General features: G+C 42.9%; 1 protein-coding gene across 3 annotated transcripts in view; it reads right to left on the minus strand.

Annotated features, from left to right (window-relative positions):
- Positions 1-2,315: 2,315 nt before the first annotated feature.
- The window catches only part of LOC142804083 (chymotrypsin-like protease CTRL-1), an 81,627-nt gene continuing 59,844 nt past the window's right edge, over positions 2,316-24,098 (minus strand). Inside the window, exons 2-7 of one of the 3 annotated variants that reach the window (XM_075890647.1) lie at positions 17,340-17,526; positions 16,556-16,691; positions 14,705-14,849; positions 8,252-8,391; positions 4,328-4,476; positions 2,316-3,894 (exon numbers count right to left, since the gene is read on the minus strand). In XM_075890647.1, coding sequence (XP_075746762.1) covers positions 3,888-3,894; positions 4,328-4,476; positions 8,252-8,391; positions 14,705-14,849; positions 16,556-16,691; positions 17,340-17,526 — 764 coding nt within the window. In that variant the 3' untranslated portion in view covers positions 2,316-3,887. Of the gene's footprint in view, positions 4,477-8,251; positions 8,392-14,704; positions 14,850-16,555; positions 16,692-17,339; positions 17,527-24,098 lie in introns of all 3 variants that reach the window. The other 2 variants (XM_075890646.1, XM_075890645.1) reach the window with 2 other exon arrangements.

Below are 24,098 nucleotides of genomic sequence, written 5' to 3' on the forward strand. Positions count from 1 at the left end.
AGACACCAATCTATCACTGTGTGCTTTCCGCCTCCACGGGTTTGTCTTGTGAGCACCACCGCTATACAGCCAGCGTCAATGTGGTCGCCACTGCAAGCGTTAGAGCCCTCTGGTCGGTATCTACACATTGTTCCCTTTAGCAGAAGATGGCGTAATTTTTTATGCTGTCTTTGTCACGTTGATTCAGTGTCTATTGAATGTGATTAGAAAATTTCTATTGGTTACCGGTGGTCTAAAGTGCATAAATTGTTGCTTGAATGGTTTGAAAATGGTTGATATAGCGCTATAAATCTTTTGTATACTATCTTCAGCATACTGATTCAGGGTCTATTGAACGTAGTTTGGGAACTCTCTTTGGTTATCAGTGGCTAATAGTTCGCGGATTATTGGTAGCCGGTATACTGAACGGTCTAACGACTTTCAATTTGCTGTAGTAGGTTCTGTCAACGTTTCGCAATTAATCGTTTATCAACGGTTGGTAGAAGTTTTGGTATGTGAAACATCTACACTATACTGTCCTTGAAGAAAAGTACATATGAGGGCTTGTTTTCCGTTATAGACGCGATACTGATGATAACACACAATAATGCTAGCGAAAGTGTAGAGGATGTTATTAGAGGAATTTTAATATAAACGTGAAGAAAGATAGGCAGGCGAAACGATGACTTGCCTCTGGCAGGATCCGAACCTGCCAAGGGGGTCCGAAGCTCCCATGTTTACATGTACCTACATATACCCTGTAAAGTTAACGGAAGGATGACTGCCACCGTAGCTGAGTGGTAGAACATTGGACGTGTTATTCGAAGGCCGCAGGTTATGCCTCTGCCTGTAAAAATCATTTTTTTCGGCGGCATTCTTTTCCTCAGTTCAATATTACGTATACTGAGAACATTTCTTATATTTTTCTTGGCATTGTTGTCTGTTATTTTCATTATTACTTTTTTAGAATTGTACAACATTCAAAGGGGGTGGTGTGATAGCTTGAGTAGACGTGTAATTTCATTCGTTTTGCAACTAGACACTCCATAGCGTCCTTTTTCAGTATTTGCAATGTTAGTACAAACCATGTGCGCCTGTGTTATGCTGACTTCCTAATGTTGACTTTCATTTTGCTTAAAGTTGAGGAGTGAGCCGATTTCACGTAGCTTCAAAAGTGCAACCAAATATACATGAGCCTTGGCTACAGATCAAGGACTACTGTGCAGACTGGAAAAATCTGACTACTGCTTTGGTGGCTAGTCCGTACTTTGGAATATATCAAAACTGATAAAGACAGTCAACACCATTCGACGAAGATGACTGATTGTTTACAATATGAATAACATGACACACATTCTGGGTACGTTATGGTACACCCTCATCCCGTCCATTGTGGCGCATACCTGCGTACCACGTCCCGTGTTGTACGCGTATGCGCCGTAGCTAAAAACCAGGAAGTGCGAAAATAAGCATGGAACATTTTTAGGACACTCTGTGAGAGTTAGAGGAAATAAAGACGTACCATTTCTTGTAGTCGATTATTTTCATGTTCGATACCAAAGCTGATGATCCTACTGGAACCATCCTAAGCCAACAACAATGCGGTTGACGCCGTAAACAAATTTAATGCATGAGATTTCTTAATTAAGAGTGCCAATAGTTTCAGCTGGAGAAATGGTTGGTGTTCTTCGCTAGTGCGAGCTTACATTGCAGTGTTAGTTGTTCGGCCTTCTAACAGCTAAAAAAACATTACGCATTTACTCCAATGGCTTAGTGAATAACAATCACGCATTGAACACCCCTCAAAAATATGCCGAAAAGAGACGTTTACATTTTGTTTTTGGCGCACCATAGCATGATTATTGTTTCAATTCAACTGATGTGTAGCTCTAATACGAGTGCCGATGTGTGCTGTAGCAAAAATGTCCTAATATACTGCCAATGGAGTATACATGCCTGGTTGGCCAGCTAAACGAACACAACTGCTTATTTTCGAAAATACTTCTATCTACCACTCATAACGCTCGGACCAAAGCCACAAAATGCGTCATAATACTTTACACACTAATTGTTACGGGGTAAATTAGCTTAAAAAATCACAGTACTTGCTGGTATTTCTTTCCTTAAGACTTATCCAGAGAGACATTTGTCTCAATAAGTAGTCAGAGCAGGCATATTCGCAAACACTAAACTATCATAAAAAAGAAACTTGGCCAACTTCTAGCGGAGGACACGTCTGGCAGTACGGTCCATGCTCAGCTCATTCGGCGGCGTCATGCAGATGTGAAACTTTTTTTAATACCTTTTATATAAAAGTAAGGACAGATTTCAAAGAGTGGTTATTGGTGAAGGTTTATTTGTCAATGAATACAGTGCACAAAATTAGCATGCGGCATGGTGAGAATTGTAATGAAATATGTACAAAGAGTATTTTCTTATACACGCCAAGTTACTTAATAAGGGGTTCGTCTGCTACTAAAACATGCAGATTTGATTTCAAACTGGTGAAACTTTAGCACCGAGCAACCTGGAGCGCTAGTGATTTTACACAGTTCTGTTCACACGCCGCAACAAAGTGTTTCCATTATTTAATTTTCTACCCATCCGTAGATGTCTGCTTTTGCAGCTTCTACTCCCAGTAAATGATTTTTGGCAAAAAATAAAACTACAATCATTATGCACCGTTGTTCACTTAAACACGCGAAAATATACAAGACGAAGATTCTCCACTAGAGGGTTCCTGAATATTACACTAATAAAGGGTGAGGTTCTGTGAGACGCCCGCAAATAGAATCACTTTTTATAAACATTAGCAGTCGTAAATTTTGCACTTGTTTCATATATTTACTTTTCGTGTTCACATATTTCAAATAAAATGCTACCTGCGCCGTCGTGTGTCATGTCGCAGGATCCAAATGGATTGTCAGCACAATTTTCAGACTATCATTCCGCATGACCTTGCGCATTTCATACAACCCTTACGACTTCTAATTAGTACACGAGCTTTGTGTTCCAAGCTTAAAATTGGCTTCTTCAGCATGGTGAGTGGCTGCAGGAAGGGAACGAGATTGTTCTGTACTCCGCAGAAAGACTCAGACAATTTAATGAATTTTCCTGCTGGAAGTGGAATTCTAGTGGAACTGTTCCAATGAGAGGTGTGTTTTTTGCATTTGAACCGTACTTTAGGACAAAATGCTTTGATTAGTACGTTTACATGAGATTTTTTTTAGTTTTGAAGCTTCAGTAAATAGCGTTCTGTTGTGTAGGTTGCAGGAGCCCCCTCATATTTAAATTTACTCTTTTTGACAAATTGATAAGGTACAACTAGAAACAAAAATTTCGGTGGCTTCATGCTAGTGATGACTAGTTTAAAAAATGTATGAAGCTGGGCTGTCTTCATTCTCCCTCGAATAGTTCTATCTTCTTTATTTATTCTGTTTTTTTAGTCTGTTTGTGATGTCTTATTTGTCTCTTTTTGCCTTGCACTTTGTTCTGTCTCTCTTTATTTTTATTTCTGGATTTTTCTCCTCTGGCTTCTTGCTCTTTGTATTCCTTGCTCGCTTCTATATTTCTTTTTTCCTCACCCTCACATGCCTTTTCTAGCCACTTGCTTTGCTGTAGTATACAAAGCAATACTACGCCATGCTATTTAGCCCAGATAGCCTAGTGGTTAGCATGCTCCTCTTCGGGTCATGTGCACACGGGCTTTAATTCTTTCACAAGAAAAATCTTCTGTCTTTCTTTCTCTAACAATCTTTCTCTCTATAATTTTTCATCGATAAATGTTATTCCATCCGATAGCGGGCTGATCGACAGACGTGTATTGGGAGTGTAGCACATCACGGTGAGGAAGACGAAGAATATGCGTGGTTCTTGGTCAATCTTCCTGAGTGGGTATGAGCCATGGATTAGAGGCTACAAACAAACAAACAAGTGGGTCATAATGATGGTCATGTAGGAGAATTTGTCAAGCGATCAATGCTACGCACTCTTAAACAGTTCCGCAGTAATAAAAAGAAACAACAAAAACGTAATCTGCAAGGACTTACTTACTGAAAGAGCGTTTCAAAAGTCCCGTTGCCCTACATCCCGCTACTGCCTGACACTGTGGAGTTCCAATCAGTAATCGCGACCGCACAGCACTGACTTGCATTCAGAGTGCAGCTACTTTCTCTACGCTCTTAGCGCTCTTAACAGTGCGCGAATTCTGCAAGACACACTCAACTGCGAGCAGGGAAGGAAAATCGGCGCAGTTCAATTGTCCCAATTTGAGCAAACTATTTGTCTGCTTCATAGAAAGTTACATATTTTACGTAACGTCTTCCGACTAGTCTTCGTATCCACGTACACGTCGATGAAGTTCCGAACGTAGTGTGACACCTTGGCGAAGTACAGCGGCTCGTCCTCTTCACCGCATTCCTGAGGACCACCGACGACGATGCCGTGTAGTGTCCATGTTCCATTGCTTCGGTGAACTACGGGACCTCCACTGTCTCCCTGTCAACATTACATGGACAATTATTACAATGAATGCAACAATGCACAATTGTCATCAATTAAGGAAGAAACGATCAATCAGGATAACCAGAGTAGAATGCTGCTACATCGCATTCCAAATCAAAATCACCACAAGCTCTTTCGCAAAAAATAAAAGAAGACAGAGGAAATGGTAGAGAAGGAAAGGTAGACAGATAAACTAGTCGAGATAACCGGTTCACTATCCTATGCGTGGAAACTTTAGAGACGTTTCCAACAAATATAGCATGTACAAAAAGGAAATAAAGCTAACTATGATCCTTTCACGAAGCGCCTCTTAATCGCAGGATATCTTTCAGAATAAGCAGTATTATTTGAGAGCAAGGCCACCCTTAAAAAAAACGCTTTTTACAATAAGAAACAATGACCATGCAGGGTATAACATTAAAAGTTTATTCCTGTCCTAGGAAAGTAGAGATACCAAATATCGGTCAAGTTTCTAGGAAACAAGACTATTCTTGCTATGATAATGCGGTAAAAAAGTGCAATAATTTCGCAAAAAATATTTTACCCAGGCTTTCAATTACTTCATAAGCGTTTTGCGCTCCGCATTTCGCGTAAATGCTAATGAACGCTAAATATTTTTGTTAACTAATTTCTTTTGTTTAGTCCTGGTTCGCAACTGCTGTCATTTCACTTTCTTTTTTGTAAAAAAACGCTCGTTTCCACTGACTTTACCGCATTAAGGATTTGCTGTGTTGTTCCTGAAAACATGTACTTATAGTACGCAGATTATCCTAAATAATATTGTGCTTGAGCTATCTCGCGTAAGCGCATAGCCAGACTAGATATTATCAACCATGAAGAGCCAACAAACCAAGAAGATGAAAGAGTTAGTTTTTGTGACAGAAAAAATCCCCGCGCTGTTGTTCATGTCCTTTTTTACAGGTTTAGGACAAAAGTGTGGAAGATGTCGTACACTACTTTTACCGTGACAGTTTGAAAAAGTTCGTTACGCAGAAAAAATAGGATTGGTATCGGCTTTGTTGCGAGTGAGAAATTGGTGTCGGTATTCAGAGAAAATTTCAGACTAATGGAAATTATCAACAAATAATTATCTGTAATTCGAGTGAAAATAAAATGCAGACATGCTGTTGATACACAGGTGTTCTGAAACACTTCGAAGCGGCTATGTTACAAGCACAAGTGCTAATTTTTGCGGTTTACAATTCATTTCTGAAGGCGAAACCCAAGCGTTATCCAATATATAGAACACAAAATCGCTCCGTTCCGTGGTGCTTTAGGACACCACTGATGTATTTTTCACATAGAAGTTATGTTGGCGAAATGTGATAAAGGAAATAAAAAAAAAAACATACTGAATATTCCCGCCACTAGGTATCGAACACACAGCCTCTTGATCTGCTCCAGGGAGGCGCTCCTGTTCGAGCGCGGCAAATTACTTCGTGGTGGGACTAGTGAGCGCCAACAGGGAGCAATTTGGCCACGATTAACTTTGATCGTCTTCACACCAGAGAGCGATGATGGCCACGCTGTAGCATCGAGAAGTCATCCTATAAACCATTGTATTACCTGCCTTTCGCTTCGTATTGGCGTTGACAGCTTGTTCTTGTATTTGTGTAGCTTCCACGTGCGCCAATAGTCTTTAACCGCCAACCACTAATATGAGTGTGAAAATAATGACTAATAGAAATGAAGAAAAAAAGTAGCGCTGAGGGGCAGTGTTGTCGATGGGCGAATGTCGTGCTTTGCTGGAGCGATAGAGAGGCTAGTCGGACCTGGAGAGCCATCGGGCGTTTGTCACTCAACCTAGAAGTATACTTGCCTCCCATATTGCTGTAGCTCAGTGTATTGTAGTGTATTCGTGAGCGCAGGCGTTGTTAAGTATGCTACTCCGAAGCTTTCATCGTGATGTCTGTCTGCACAGTTAACGGCGCTTTAAGAAGTGTATATTGGATACCAGTGCGATTTATGTGCTTTTTGATGTCATCTTGGTAAAGAAATTACGATATTCTGTGTCCATGATATGTTACAACTCCACCTACAATGTTGAAATCATGATCACATGTGCTAGCTATTATAATGTAGGCAGGCCACTAATTGTCAACGTGAGTACATACATGCCAAACGGTGCTGTAGCTGTCCAACACCACAAGTGTTGTACAATTTTTCAAAACCCTATGCACGATAAACATTCAACGAATTCTGCAAAAGCCCGTTTCAATTTATACCGGTTTCTATGAAGTAGTAATTCAAATCCTTCATCATAGAACATTACAACGATTCCTTTCACGAACAAGTCATCATGACAAGGAATACATAGGGCAAGAAAAAAATAACACAGCACGAAAGAAAGACAAACAAGGGACACCCGCTTCTCTCTGCACGACTCTTTTTTTGTGTACTGCTTTTTTTAGGTTGAGTAGTTCTTGTCAATACGCACCAAATAAGCCCTAAAAAATTACAGCATATCTACGAAGTGAATGATGGTAAGTGGGCGAAGCGTCCATGCGTCTGTCCGTGCATCCGTGTATATATCCGTGCCTCCGTTCATGCGTCGGTCCATGTAATCGTGCGCTCGTCCATCCGTTCGTCCATGCATCCGTCTGTCTGTCCGTCCGCCCATCCTTTTAATGAACAATCCGTGTACCACCATCACACAACATTACATCATATATTCATCATATACAAGTACCGACATCCAGCGGACATTCTAGGGACTAAACGAGATGTGGCTACAACTACGACAAGGGCCCACGGCATTAGGAGCTTCACCCCTAAAACTCATTTTGAATCAGCCATGTTTTTAAAGACGATAGTCTTTCTTGGGATACTTTAACGCAGAAGCTCTGGTCTGTCTTTATTTTTTTACGTGTCTGTTCATCACACGATTCAGCCACACGGCCCAATTTTGAGCACTTGCCAAATGCTCAGCCCTAACAAACTGGTGGATGCGTTCATACTTTTCAATAAATCGATCCAGAAACAAATATTACGCATATCTGAGTTGTATGCAACATTATCAGGTAAGTACTAGTTGGTGAAGCATTCCTTCACTAGAGAACATGGATGCGCAATTTCATAGCATTAGTGTTTCTTACGCTGCGCTAAAAGATAGCGCTATACACAAAAAAGCCCTCTGCCGACAGTACAGGACAGCTACCTACACCACTGCCCACATGTATCCCTACACCACTGCCAGATGGCGTCCATATCTCACGCAGTGCCTCCTCTATTTTATCAAAGCTAGCCAGATGCGGCTGATTCAAAACGAAGGAGACGCTGTCTGAGCCAAGGCAAAACATACGCTTGATGAAATACAACCCTCTCTTTGAAACAAGCCCCATGACTCACAAAGTAAAACCGGCAGAATAAGTTCGTCTTTTGACGAATTTTGCAGTGTAGCGCGCTGATAGGCGGCCAATTTTTATACCGGAATCGGCAATAAAAACTTATAGAATACTTCTAAACAACCCTACCTTGGGTTATTTATTGCTGATTGCATAAAACTCCTCTGTTCCGACGTCGGCTATATATATATATATATATATATATATACGTTCTAGAACGTAACTAAAGCTATATATATGAAAGAGCCACAAATATGCGCTTTGATTACTGTGGAACGCTACGGCACGTATGGTTTTGCAAATAGCCAAGCCAATCTATCGTGGACTTTGTTTCTTGTGCATTTGCAGAGCCAAACCAGGGTTCATAAAGTATTAATCGTCTGAAAAAGCAAAAATAATCATAAGGTTTTAGTAACAGTACTTACGTCACAAGATGAGCCGTATTCGTGACCACCGCAGAGTACTGTTGGCGGGATGTTGCGACCACTGTGGCCCCGGCAAGCTTCCGTGCTCATCGACTTCGTCAACGTCTGCTTCAGTTCTGCGGCCTCACTTTTGCCGACTCCTCGACCGATAAAACAGAAACAAATGCATGTTCCGATACAACACTAAATCCTCATATAAACACAGAGAGGGACGCAAGTTAATTACACAATTTGCGTCACTTATTTCATTTCTACGAGTCAAAGTTTTTAATTTCATGGAGATTTGACATTGATCTTTGAAACTTAGTATGTGTGAGAATCAGACGAATGTTAAAACGTGGATAACACCCTATGTTTTAGATATAAATGCGAAATTTTTCGTATCCTTTGTGTGCATGGGCAAATCATAAATAATCTGCATATCGGAGTATAACAACTGCTGATCTTTAGATTACGTCCTCCTCGCCACCGGAACGCATATATTCATGCAGGCCAAGCGCGGCGCCCATTGGGCTTGGCAACACCACAACCATGATCACGGCAACCCACCTGCGACACTTTTTCGTATTGCAGGTAAAAAATCAATGTTCATTGTATCCACGTCGCACTCGTTATGTGGCGCTCCTGGTGTTGCCAAGCCCAAAGTGCTGTTTAGAAATCGCAGTTGATTGTGCACATGTCATCAAACAGATATTAGCGCTGTCAGGTGACATAGAACTAAACCCAGATCCTACCACTCGTTCCAGTGAGACGCAAACATCCAGTGACTTACTCCTGGTTCTTGAAGAACTCCAGTCTGATCAAGCTTCCATGCTGCAAGAACTCAAATCTATTCAGCAGAAGCTATCCCAGAACGACAGCGCTATTAGAGAGATCAATAAAGGCTCACTAAAATAAAAAAATGATTGCGAATCGAGAATGGGCACAAAAGCGCAAATCAACGATATCCGGTTACTTTCTGATAAAAATGCAAAAGATATAGAAACAATCAGGGTGAGATTAGACGACTCGGAAGAGCAAACGCGCCGTTCTAACCACGTATTTTTGGGTTTTTCGGATCACGAGTGTGAAACATTGGCAGAATCCGAGGCTTCAGTGCTGCAATTCTGCAGCAAAAAACTAAACACCACTATTGAACATATGGAAATCGAGAGAGCCTATAGACTCGGGAAATACAATTTGAACAAAAGTCGTCCAGTCATAGTTAGATTTGCTCACTTCAAGACTAAAAATAAAGTTCTGTCATGCGCCTACAAACTGAAGGGTTGCAATTACCGAATATCTGATGGTTTCTCCCCCAACACACTACAAGCAGGGAGACATCTTGCTGAATTCGGAAGAGTTCAACGGCGATCGTTCAGACTTCAACATGACAAGTTAATTGTTGGTAGCAATACTTACACGTACGATCAAAACGCAAAAAAGGTTGTACAGCGCCCTTTGAACGCTTAAGCCCCCACCAAGCCGCTCCGCAAAGAAAGTCTTTTTCGTTTTTATATACCAACATAAGAAGCGTCCTTCCTAAAGGCGACACTCTTCAAAGCCTAATTAATACAACGGAGTCTGATTTGTTCACGATTACAGAGACATGGCTTAACCCTTCTATTACAGACACTAAGTTGCTACAGCTTTTCCCAGATTTTGATGTGTTTCGACATGATCGTACTAATAAATGGGGTGGCGGCGTACTAATAGGTAGCCATAAAGATCTTCAGTGTAGCGAAATTAAGACATCATCGTGCTTAGAAATCATGTTTGTTCTTTATAATGCTTGTTATCCCCCCACAATTATCGGTGTTTGCTATCGTCCTCCTGGTAGTGACCCCCTTTTTGTATCTGAATTCAATGGGGCTATTCGCTCCTTAACTGAATATTATCGACATTTTCTGATACTGCTTTTCAGCGACTTCAATTTCCCAGCAATACCTTGGACTAACCTAGCATTTGTTACTTTCAAGAACAGTATAGAGAGCGACTTCGTCAATTTATGTCTAACGTTTGGACTTACGCAATTAGTCGATGAACCTACGTGCGACAGTGCATACTCCCTTCATATTCTTGACTTTGTTCTCACTTCTGAGCCTGAAAGAGTGTCGCAGATGACGTTCCTACCAAGGCTCAGTGACCACTTAGTAATCAATGCGTCTTATTGTTGTAAACTACACCATTCAACAAAAACAACAAAAATGTAACACCGTATAATAAAGACAATTATTCCGCTATGAACTCAGATGTCGAGCAATTCACTGCTTTCATTCTTATCGACCTTTCAAAGTGTTCGGTCGAAGCTAATTGGCTGCTATTCAAAAACAAAAATATCTATTCACCAAGCATGTGACCACGATTACCGTAACCAAGAAAAAGTCATCCCCGTGGTTTAACATCGCTATAAAACACCTAAATAACAAAAAGAATCGACTATTTTGATTGCCAAAGCTGTCCAACGGCACATGTGCGTAGAACAGGTACCACGGTGCAGAAAAAAAATCAATAAACTTGCCAACGAAGAAAAACTTTTATTTTTTTCACAAACGTTGCCTGCTATGTTAACCAACAACCCCAAAAAATTCTGGGCACAATTACCCCCAGTACATTCGAACCTTTAGTACTGCACAACGATCGAAATCATCCAATTCCCGATCACGAGGCTGCCGAACAACCTAACAGCTTTTTTTCTTCCGTGTTTACCATTCAGCCTGTCGATAACTTGCCTTAATTCATTTCTGAATCTCAACCACAGTGAGATGCTGGACGTCACAATCTGCTCAAACGGCATGGCAAAATAATCGACTCACTGAAACCCACATATTCATGCGGCATCGATGGTATCAACGCGAAAATGCTCAAAAACACGGAGTCGATTGCTAGTACACTACTATGTCATATTTTTCAGCAGTCACTATCATCAGGAGTGGTGCCGGAAGATTGGAGAGCGGGCAAGATTGTTCCAGTGCCCAAAAAAGGTCCTTCATCTCTTTGCAGCAGTTATCGCCCTGTTTCCCTTACTAGCGTTTGCTCTAAACTAATGGAGCAAGTGATTTACTCTAACATCGTCAAGTTCTTAGTCAGCAATAACTTTTTTCATGCTAGTCAGCACAGCTTTCGCTTAGGATTTTAATGTGACACACAACTAGCTTTATTTTATCATGATATCAATTCCAGCCTTCGACAAAGTCGTGCATCAACGGCTACTACTAAAGCTTTCTCGTCTAAACAATAATACAAATGTATTTAATTGGATTCGCAGTTTCCTTACCAATCGCCAACAATTCATACATGCTAACTCCGCGTCATCTAGCCGTTCCTCTGTAATCTCTGGTGTGCTAAAAGGTACAGTACTCGGACCATTACTTTGTCTCATTTACATCAATGACCTTCCATCAAACATCTCTTCAAGCATTCGCCTCTTTGCAGACGACTGCGTCGTATACCGTCCTATAGGAAACAGCGCAGACACTACTACACTGCAAAACGACCTCGATCTAATTGCATCCTGGTGTGATAAGTGGTTAATGTCTGTAAACATAAAGAAAACTTCATTGGTATCTTTTCCTCGCAGGCCCCATCACCAGTCCACAGAATACACCATTTCCGGCACTGCAGTCTCAACCGCTGAGTCATACAAATATCTTGGTGCCACATTTTCAAATAACCTTTCCTGGTCAGCCCACGTGACTAACATAGCCAACTTTGTGAATCGCACTCTGGGTTTTCTACGTAGACACTTAAGACTTGCGCCCCCATCAGTTAAACGAATATCGTATGTCACACTTGTTCGTCCAAAATTAGAGTATGCATGTTCTGTCTGGGTTCCGCACCAATCTCACTTAGCCAACATTCTCGAATTGATTTAAAACCGTGCTGCACGTTTTATCTACTCTGAATATACCTAAAATTCCTGTGTTTCCAAATTTATAAGTCGTGCTCACCTTTCTAATCTAGAATCATGACGTCACATATCTCGACTGTGCCTTTTTCACAAATTTTATCATGCCCCCATCGAAGTTCCAGCCATCCTGCCAGTCCATCGCTCACCAAGTCGCACAAACCATTCAAGCGCATTGTATCCTCCACCAGCCCAAAGCACCACACATATTTGCTCCTTTTTTGTGACAATCGCACGGGACTGGAATCGTATGCCTGCAACTACCGTGCACCACTCCTACCCGCATCAATTCAAGATTGCCCTCGAACCACTTTTTTATTGTGTAATTAATGCCCATCCCTCATGTAATACCACAGCTGAGGCCTTTGTGGTATTCAAAAAATAAAAATAAATAAATAAAAAGTAGCTCCATTCTGAACATCACTGATGTGTGCCTTTGCACTAGCGCCAACTTCCCAGTTTGCTTTCTAACTTACTTTCCAATCACAGTGCCGTGTCGGGATCCTTTGACAATATGGTGCCGATTATTTGTCAGGTATGCTCGCATACTGTAGAGAATTGAGGCTAACTTTCTTCAAAATACGAAGTGTGCTTCTGTTGTTATTGCTCTAATGACACTGAGCGTCATGCAAAGGAACTTCAATAACTGTGAGGATCGCATTCTTGTCCTCGAGCGTGGAAGTTTCCATTACTTCGGGCTTCAACAAGGTCAGCAGTTCATAACTTTTATAAAGAAAAATAAGGAGTTGACAATGATACTAAAGCAACATTACTCATTAGCGCTTGATAATACTGCTAAATAACCAACAAGATTCTACATTTCAAGCAGACGTTACGATGCACACAAAACTGGCATTTTCAGCGTCTGTTGTTTCAACGAAGGGTGGTGTTACGTTTTTTATCAATCTGTTGAAGAAACCTGCGTTTACATAATAGTTATTCGGCAGAATGGTCGGCGATAAACTGCGCATCTATCATAACCAAAAACTATGAGACTTTATGAACCGACATTCACTGTTTTCCCATGACCTCCTAGAATAAAGTGGACGAGAAAAGAAAATTATCGGCCACTTAATAACACGCCTGATTGTCATAGCATCGGTCACGTTATCAGAAGGGTCGAGGTACGGTATCTTCCAGCCGCATGGTGCCTTTTCGCTTGCTTTACTTCATTTATATCGCACTTGTTACAACATAAAACTGGTACTGAAATTAACACTTTCATGCTTTCCTTGGCTTGATTGTCTGTTTACAGTCAATAATGTTGTGTCGAGAAAAATGCCCTTCGTATGTTACCTCTCTTTGTGTAAAATGTGTAAATGTGTAAAAGGAAGCTCACATTCGTGCAAATGCATTAGGATATGCCAGAAACATGCGAACTTCTGCACTATGAACAAGTAAACAAAAAAACTGCGTAGCCGGGATATGTGTTCGCAAAAAAGTAATTATTACCCTGAAAGGGGACTGACGTCAGACATAGTGTAGGCGCGTGTGCTCAGATTTGGGCGCACGTTAAAGAACCCCAGGTGGTCAAAATTTCCGGAGCCCTTCACTACGTCTCTCATAATCATGTTGTGGTTTCGGGACCTTAAACCTCACATATCAATCAATCAATCAATCAATCAATCAAGTCAGACAGAAATTAGTTTACACATTTTAAGTATACTATGAAAGTTGCAGTGCTGCTAATTTCGCTACCCGGGGTTACTTTACAGATTAGAAAATTAATGCAAATATCACTTTCGAATGCCCGCCGAAATTTTTGGTAGTGACGCCAGGGATTTAGATCATTATTTTGGTATTTTGGCAGCAGTGGCTGTATGCATTGTTTTATTACTTCGTCGGCCGAGTCTTTGGCTAGCCCCGAAGACAATGTTCGTTTTCGTTCACCTGGGACTAACTAGGCCCCAGTACACTTCGTAAGAATGAACGAAGTCGCAGCAATTGGTGCAGAAACGAGTAGGTGGCGTCGCCACTTGCAGTTTCTTTTTGCGCGTTTTCTCACTAAAGGACATCTCACTGCTAACTTCTCTTTGGTATCGTAAAATAATTTATTATTACGATTAATTTTCTTGCAGTTTAATCTTCATTTCCATTACGTAAGAGTAAATGCAAATGGGTGTTTTGTGGTGAACTTCTTGCTTTGTCTGGTCACAATAGCTTTAATCTCTTCCCGATAGTGTCAGCTCAGTTTGCGAAGATTTCGGGTCATTTCTATCACAACGTAAACAAGAAAAAAATAAAGCGCTTGTTGACATCACGCGGAATCTCGTGCGTGTCTGGTTCTTGCGATGGTGTCAGAAGGGCCCGTCCTAATTCCTTTACTGGGCCACTAGACCAAGGCTGAAAAAAAAAACCCTTTCTCTCAAAGCACGTGGGTGAACGCAACGTCCCGTGATGCTTCTAGAGATACGAGCGCCGATAAGACATCTGAGACCTCCACCTCACGTGGAATAGACATATATTATAGCGCACAGAAGGAAGACAACGAAAACAAGCTAAAACGGCTCCAACATGAGTACCGTTTGCAGGACTAAACTCTTCAAAGCATGCCGCTGCGTACTTACGACCAGTGCGTCCCCAGCCAGTGACGTACAAGTGCGAACCATCACCCAGTTCTTCGTAGCTTACTGGAAGACACACTGGATGCACTACACTCGTGAAGTTTATCTTGTTCTTCAGCTTCAGAATGGCGATGTCACCACGCAAGCTCTGCACAAACAGTAGCGTGAATAAAGAACTTGTTCAGGTAAGATAAATAAAAGCAATAAAAGTTACTAAAGATAACATGCCTGTATTGCTTTATTGTGCGAGGGTCGTTTGGAACTCACTTCCAAGAGGTAATATCGAAGACAATATCCTCGAAGACATCTCTAGGGTTGTTGATCACACATAGATATTCCTAAACTGGAAAGCCTTAAACTACCAATGATAACGAAGTGAAAGCAATGTCAACTTGTTTTGACAAGATGAAGATTTTGGCTACAGTCAATTACTTCATGCCTGTTTTAGGAAATTGTTACTACGTACCAGGAATAAACTTTTTGCAGAGCTCTGTCCAACAGATTCTTAAGGAAATCCTGAGAAATACGGGAACTTTTCCTGCATTTTGGGAATGTTTGTTTATATCTTCCAATTTATGACCACGTGTAAGAAGTTCACAAAGAATCGCCAAAAAACTCAGTCTTCAACACTAGTCTGTCTTATTGTTTGTATACAACTGCACAAGAAGAACAATTGTTTGTTAAGCACAAATACCTTTAGTAAAAAAGTAGCTCAGTTTCTCAAGCGTTTCAACACCTTCACCGCATTGATTGCCGGCCTCGAAATTGTAATGTGCCCTGGATAGTTTTGTAATATTATACGCCAGATATCACCAAAACGTTTGTTTGCATTTTACTTTTGTGGTTGTCTTTGCAAAACTCGGGACAGGTTCAGTTTTTGACGTCACAGGTTTTCGTTTTGATGTTACAATAAATGGCCAAAATTCCAGACAAAAAATGAAAAATAAATTTAACGAAAAATTTTTATTTGTATATGGTACAGACTTTAGAAATCGGACAAACGTCATGCACGAAAATGAACAGTCGTGAGACCTAGCACTGTTGCAGGGACTTAGCAGTACAGAGGCTACAAAACTTATCTGTATTGTCTAGGCCGGACTGAATCGGAAAACCAGTGGCGAAACATGGAAGAAAATTCATGGAAAAATTTTTTATTGTCTTGACGTTGATCTCTGTCAAAAACAAGGGCAACAGTGTGCCGGAAACCCCGCACATCATTGGAATATACGGCATATAAACAATATTCATATTAAAGATCTGTACCTATTTATTTACTGGCAATCAGCTGAAAGTTATTTGCAGACGTCTCTGAATTAGATTTCCTTGATATTTATTTACTAGTTTACATTTATCTTGCTGATAATTTATATGTTTAGTAATGGGCAAATAATATAACGGGTAGGTGATAAAAAATAGTGTTACTGAGTGGATACGTCATGAGTTGTGGCGTTTTAAATTTTCAGAGCCCATTTATAGGAATGCGGATAAGCCGTGTAATATCTTCACGGAAAGAAGTCTTATAAATAAAAAGAACATTTTTGGTACCCCTGTTATATCATGTTCTTCAATAAACTTTTTAGTGATGTCATTAAAATAACATGTGCACAAAACACACCTCGTTTCTGAGTAATATCTGAATAATTGTTTTTCTGTAGCTGGTGAAACCAAGATACAAAGTTTCTTTTTAGCATTATAGAGGTAGTATAAAGTTTTAGCTTGCTCACTGCACGTATTATAGTGAAGTAGATTAAGCCTGCGAATTTAACGTTGAAGCTCAATAGGTACATTTGTTTCTCCGAAGCAGGCAGTAAGGTAAAAGTGGGCTGTAAGTTTATTTACAGCATATATACTCACTGATTTTCTTTGGTAATTGAAGCTAGTGTGTGTGCATATCTCTTCTACTTCCTCCCATATTTCACTGTTCTGGCGGACGTCCCTATAATGGCCGCCAAGATGCACCTTGATGTACTGCTGACCCGGCTGGTGAGTCCTGCGAGGGCGTGACACGACCAAATGCACACGTGTCTTGAAACGGGAAGGTAGCCAAATCGTGGTTTGGTTATGTATGGTTAGCATCTCATAGTAGCACTTTGACTTCTCAATTTGTATTAGCCGCAGAAAACCTACAGTACATCACTACCCTAGCCCATGCTCCTTGCACTTTTATTGTGACAAGTTACTAGGATTCCACAGACACTTACAACAACGTGCAATACTGATTTTATTAGTTTATAGGTTCTCTTCATGCAGTGTGCTTCAGTAGTATAACTTTAGTTTTGAAGTAATTTTCATTTCATGAGTTATACCACTCTTTCAACTACCTTTTATTAACTTCTTTCGCAAACATCTTCGACATTCCAGAGTTACCCATAAGGATAAGAACTTGAAGTAGATTAGTGCCTGAACAATCTATGGCGAGTATATTTATGTAAAGGGAAACCATACTCCATGCTGCGTAATTTTTAATTACTAAAGCTCATTTTTACTGGGTTTATTGCAAACCAAGCTGCCATGCAAACGGTGCACTGCTACTCAATTATTTTTCATTAAAAGTTTTCTTCCTGTTTTCACACGAAGTGATCGTGTTGGAGCAGAACGCATTTCAGACGTTCCGACGCGCTGTTTGACATGCCCTCACCAGACGCAGTGGGCCGCTGTGATGACATGGCGGTCAGTTATGAGGGCCCCACCGCAAGCATGGCCCGTCCCGTGCTTGTGAAGTGCAGCTTGCCATGGCCACGAGCCGGGAACTGCCGGTTGCCCACCTACAATGCGGTCCTCAAGCTCCAGCTGCGGCTCGACCAAGGGCTGACCACAAGCTTCACCTGCGACGTTGGGCAATGAAGTCAGTATCTCGGCACGATCAGTAAACTTCGTATGGGATCCAGGGAACCGCTAACAAACGTGCACTGCAAAAACCACAGCATATCTACGGAGTGAATGATGATGAGTGGGGCGAAGCGTTCGACCAACCATCCATCCGTCCATCCATCCATCCATCCGTCCATTCATCCATTTGTCCGTCCGTTCGTCCTTGTATGCGTCCGTCCATCCATGTGCCTGTCCGTGCGTTCATCTATCCGTCCGCCCGTGCGCCGTTCCGTGCGCCTGTCTGTGCATTCGTCCGTTCCTGCGTTCGTCTCTGCATCCGTCCATGCGTTCGTCCGGGCGTTCGACTGTCCGTGCGTTGAATAGACACAGGCAGACGACGGAGAGACGCGGTCTGTGGATAATTCACGGTTTGCCGTCAAAACCCTCCGAAGTTTCACCCCACTCATCGTCATTCACTCAGTGGATATCCTGCACCACCACGGTGGTCTAGTGGCTAAGGTACTCAGCTGCTGAGCCAAAGGTCGCGGGATCAAATCCCGGCTGCGGCGGCTGCATTTCCGATGGAGGCGGAAATGTTGTAGGTCCGTGTGCTCAGATTTGGGTGCACGTAAAAAACCTCAGGTGGTCGAAATTTCCGGAGCCCTCCACTACGGCGTCTCTCATAATCATATGGTGGTTTTGGAACAGTAAACTCCTCATATCAATCAATCAACCCGTGCATATGCTGTGGTGTGGTTACTACATAGATGCATACATACAGGTGACGACCAACCCACGCTTTAAGGAGCTTCGCCCTTCAAAACGCCGTGCAGTCATCGGAGGACTCGAGTTAAAAGGTATGACTGATATTCTTATTTGAATAAAAATGTTACGCTATGCACATAGGAACTATGAATCTTGATCGCTTACACCAGGAAAATGAAAATAACGACAACAAAGGTGTTAGCGGATGAGTGCTATGAGTTTTTTAAATGGCTGCGTCGCAGAGCGGGTGCGTGCATACGCTGGGTTCGGCGCGTGTGGCAAGTATCTATTTGTTGCCACGTGTTCCTATTGAGGAAAGTAAGCCAACTAGGTCAGAGTCAACTTCATCCCATACGCACTCACTAGCTTCGAATGCATTTAAGACGCACAGCATATTCTATAAATGTTGCCCTTATAATATAAATTAGTAATATGTTATAAATTAGTGCAGTTTTAAACATATGAAAAACTTTGCAACTGTTTTACTCGATGATTGCGAAATGAAGCTTGATATCAAGCACAAATTTCTCATACTGAGTTTTTCAGATTTTTCAAGTTGACAAAATTCAAGTGTCAGCTTGACAAGATTTTGTCAAATTGTCACTTGACAAAATCTGTAAAAATGGGTATGAGAAATCTGGCATGTGGGACAGACATAATTATAAAACCCCCTGACTAAGAAGGAGCAATTGTAGTACTTAATACAACCAACTACTTACAAGAAGCATACCACCAAATAGACGACCTAAAATTTTACGAACACCTTCCAGGTGATCCGACAGACGAATACAAACGTATCGTATAACAGAATTAAAGAAGCTGATGGATGCAGAAAAGATAACCAACACTGACCACAAACTAATGCGAGCAGCATACCCTCGTCCAGGTCGCTTCTACATCTTCTGAAAAATTTATAAACCCGGTAACCCAGGTCGGCCAATCATATCAGGCATCAGTACAATAACTGAACCCATATCAGGGTACGTGGACAAACGAATAAGCCGCATTCCATGCACCCTCGCGTCGTACATAAAAGACACCAGACATTGCAGGTCTGTGCGTGCCGAAAAACTCGTACTTGGTTACCCTTGATGACTCTTCATTGTATACAAATATTCTTCACGATGACGGCATAGCAGCATTACAAAACATGTACACAGACCATAGACAATCTAACACCCCAGATTTCTCTGCCATAGCAACTTTGACGAGGATGGTTCTTGAATTAAATTCATTCGAATTTAACCAAGACTATTTTCGACAGATCAGCGGGACTGCTATGAGCACCAAATTGGCACCCAATTGTGCCTACGTTTTTATGCAAAAGCTAGAATAAAAATTTTTCGCACAACGTTCCTTGAAACCACTGTTTTACGGAAGATACATAGACGACATCTTTCTTATTTGGACCCACAGCGAGGATTAACTTCTCAGCTTTATCGACACTTACAACGCTGTACATCCGACCATACACTTCACACACACCTACTCGCAAGCGAAAAAAATTTGGGACGTTAAACCCCACAAATCAATCAATCAATTACTCGCAAGCAACTGTAAATGTTCTTGAAGTTACCATAACAATACAAGAAGACAAGCTCTCTACAACCCTATATCGCAAACCAACAGATCGACAACACCACCTCTATTACCAAAGCGATCTCCCGCGCCACTGTAAAAACAGTATCCCATACAGCCCGGCTCACCGGATTAAGCAAATCTGCTCAAGAGACGCTGGTTTTGACACAAGCTCACAGGAGCTAAAACTTATGCTCGATAAACAAAAGTACTCCCCCTCCCCCATGTATTTGATGACGCCGTTGAAAAAGCGAGAAAGCTAAAGCGTGATGACTTACTTAGGAAGCGACCACCGCAAGAAGACCTACAACGAACCTTTCCTTAACTTACAGCACAAACTTCCCGAATGCGAACAAAATTCTTGAATGACATTACAACATTCTGGAACAAAGTGAAAGTCTGAAACGCGCATTCCCATCCGCTCCTGGCGTCGTTTACCGATGACCACGCAACCTCAAAGACACACTTGTCCACTCTCAAATCAATACCTCATCCCCTAATAATTCATGCCGACCTTGTTTAATGTCACGATGTTTTGTATGTAGAGTGATGCGAGAAACATACGAAGCAACCAGCACACAATCCAAGTTTTCGATTAACATACGAGGAAACCTAACATGCGATTCCTCTAATGTGGTATACCTACTCCAATGCAACGTGTGCAGTATGCAGTACATCAGACAAACGAAAACACCATTCAAGATTCGTTCCAATTATCACAGAGCTCATGCAAAATCAGCCCCGATTTTACCTCTATCAGAAAAATCTCAATCTTCCCGACCATGCATTCGACAAACTATCAGTAACACTTTTAGACACCGGATTTAAATCGAACCAAGAACGTGAACAACGAGAGATATACCTTATCCACCGATTTACCGCCCTCGATAGAGGAATAAATGAGAAACCGGGTACACTTGCTGCAATTAAAGCATTAGAAAACAATAACAGCAATTATGAAAATAATAACTCAGTTCACGGCACTGCAGCTGCGAAGGGCACTGGACAACTCAAAATATTTTCAAGTTTAACTACTTTTCCTAAGTACAGCTGTCGTCTATTTCTGTTTTTACTTTACTATCCAATCAATTGTGCCAAGCATGGCATGCCCAACAGCAACCCTGTGCACAATCGGGATGCCCCTACTGCACGCATAATCCAGAAGCGGGCAAGAATTGACATTGCACCCGCTTGCAGCCTCTGCAGCAATACGCGGCACCCCTCTTTCAACGACGAGATGTCGATGAGGCGTTGAGTAGTTGAAGGCTTAAACTTCTTTAAAAAGCTCTTTTACCCCGCACCGAACCACCAGAGCCATGCGGCGCCGTCTGGTTGTGAACAATACGTTAGTAAAAAGAAGGCTACACAGACCGCAGACATTCTCAAGGTGAAAAGGAGAAAAGGGAGAGAGAGAGAGGGAGAGGGAAGGTGACAAAGAGTGAAAGGAGGTCCCCGGGGTAGTCCACCTTGTATACTAACTTTTTTCCTCTATCTCTCTCTCTCTGTTCCTCTGATTTACGATTGTATAAAGCTGCGCACCAACAAACTGTACCCTCAATGCTGGTGAAGACCCGAACCTGCACACACACACACACATATATATATATATATATATATATATATATATATATATATATATATTGTCACACGTAATGGGTATGAGCCATCAACTGTAAGTGGAATTCCTGGGAAGTGAAGAAAGAAGAGGGCTTTTACGTCCTGGTCTGAGGGCAAGTAAGACGTCGTTTCGTCGCTGTCTGTTATTACGTTCGCGACACTGGTGGAGGTGCTGGGTAAATGCGCCTCGGCTGCAGATTTTCAGCCGAAACACCGAGCTACTTGGAGACAGCTACAGCTCCCACGGCAAGAAGCAGTCGCCGCCTGCGAGGACTATCTCCCGAGTACGGTCCCCTCTCTCAAGAAGAGATGGCAACTTCAACTAACAACCAGGCGAGTCAAACCAACGACGCCTATTCTTTTCTCCCGCATGTTTTTCATGCGCCGCAAACACCACGCTCATTTCATGGAGACATTTACGAAGATGTTGACGACTGGCTTGACCACTTCAATTGAGTTGCCAACATCAACGAATGGGATGAAGCTCGCAAGCTGCGGAGAGTTTACTTTGCATTAGAAGACTATGCCAAAACGTGGTACGAAAACCACGAGGGTTCCTTTGCGACGTGGCATGAGTTCAGACGACAGTTTCGTGACGCGTACCGCAGCACTGAAAGGAAGGAGAGAGCAGAGCAGGCTATCTCGTCTCGTAACCAACGACCCAACGAGAGAGTTTTGATGTTTGTCGAGGACATGCTGCGACTCTTCAAGCGTGCTGACCCTGCAATGTTCGAGGAAAAGAAGGTGCGGCATTTAATGCGTGGGATAAAAGAGCAGCTTTTCGCCGGACTCGTGCGCAATCCACCGACGACTGTGGCAGAGTTCATAAATGAGGCAACCACAATGGAGCGTACTCTCCAGTATAGGTCGTCACAGTATGAACGCCACGACGTGACCCCTGCTTCATGCTTTATCGGGGCTGACAGCGAGAGGCATGCCCTCGCTGAGTTCATAAGAAGCGTCGTGCGGGACGAGCTGCACCAACTCCAAGCAGCGGGACCCCAACCACCCGTAAGTGCTCTCACAGACATAATCCGAAATGAGATCCGACAGGTGGTCACCCCACTCGCGCCAACAAGGCCTGAGGCCCCTGTACTGACTTATGCGGCGGCTATGCGATCTCCTGCACCACATGTCTCTGATCCCACCATGGAAAGAATGGATCAGGCTAGCCATCGATTCCAGGGCACCTCTTCGACTCCGCCACCCACCTCAAGGTTTCCGAGTGCACCGATTTATCGTCCGTCTGGATCGCGGCAAAACGCCACAAAGGCCAGCGTGTGGCGTACGTCCGATAACCGTCCCCTCTGCTACCACTGTGGCGAAGCGGGTCACGTCTACCGCCATTGCCAGTACCGCCAAATTGGTCTCCGTGGCTTTCATCCTGATGCTCGGTGCCCGCGTTACGGTGAGCGTCCCCGCGACATCGAAGCGTACCTTACGGGCCAGCAAGCTCCTCGCCTTGGTCAACGCCCCATTTCAAGATCACCATCACCTCGCCGCCCCACGTCACCTAGCATTCCCTCGTCATCTTTTGCTCCTTTCAGAGGCCGGTCACCGAGTCCCCACAGGAGAAACTAGAAACCGCGGCTCCTGGGGGTGAAGCCGCGTCCCAACGAACTGTCAAAGAGCCTCCTTAGACGCAAAGACCCGATGAAGACCGTTTTGACTTTCCAGTCGTTTCCGAAAGTCATCAGACTGTTTCCGCCGACATCACCGTAAACGTCGATAATCACGTCGTCACTGCCCTCGTCGACACCGGCGCCGATTATTCGGTTATGAGCAGCACCCTAGCATCCCAACTGAGGAAGGTAACTACCCCTTGGCAAGGACCGCCGTTGCGCACGGCAGGGGGCCACCTCGTCACGCCGACTGGAATGTGCACAGCCCGTGTTCGAGTCCGTGCTTCGACGTTCACAGGGTCTTTCCTCGTATTACCTGTGTGCTCCCGTCCACTCATTTTGGGGCTGGACTTTCTTCGCGAACACGGCGCATTTATTGACCTAAGAGACTTGCAGGTGTCGTTCGAGGACCCGTTTCATCTTGAACCGGAAAACGCCCGCTCATCGAAGGCTGCCCTACGTGTATCTTCCGAATCTGTTTCTCTGCCTCCCCGCAGCAGCCTTTTTATCAACGTTGATTGTGACCAAGATGTTCCCGATGCTGTAATTGCAGAAGGAAATTTGTCCCTACTTTTTGCACAACAAATCTGCGTTGCCCGAGGTATTCTACAGCCCAGTAGAAAGCAGGCTTGCCTATTCGTCACGAATTTCAGCGAGGAGTATCGCCATCTTACCAAACACACTGCGATCGCATACCTTGAGGATATTGCCAACGTCCCTGGTCCCTCAACATTATCTGCTCTTTCGTCGTGCGACGATTCCGCCATGACATTTGCAAGCACTCTCGACGTGAACCAGGGTCTACCGTCTGCACAACGGGAACGTCTTTTGAAGCTACTTGGCTCATTTCGGGACTGCTTCGCTACGACTTCGAAAGTTAACCAAACACCGCTTGCCAAGCATCGTATCATCACCGAGCCTACCGAGAGACCCATTCGACAGCATGCCTACAGAGTCTCGCAAAAAGAACAAGACGTTATACGCCAACAGGTCCAGCAGATGCT

Source organism: Rhipicephalus microplus, chromosome 3 (genome assembly GCF_043290135.1).
Source record: "Rhipicephalus microplus isolate Deutch F79 chromosome 3, USDA_Rmic, whole genome shotgun sequence".
In the NCBI taxonomy this organism is placed as follows: domain Eukaryota; kingdom Metazoa; phylum Arthropoda; class Arachnida; order Ixodida; family Ixodidae; genus Rhipicephalus; species Rhipicephalus microplus.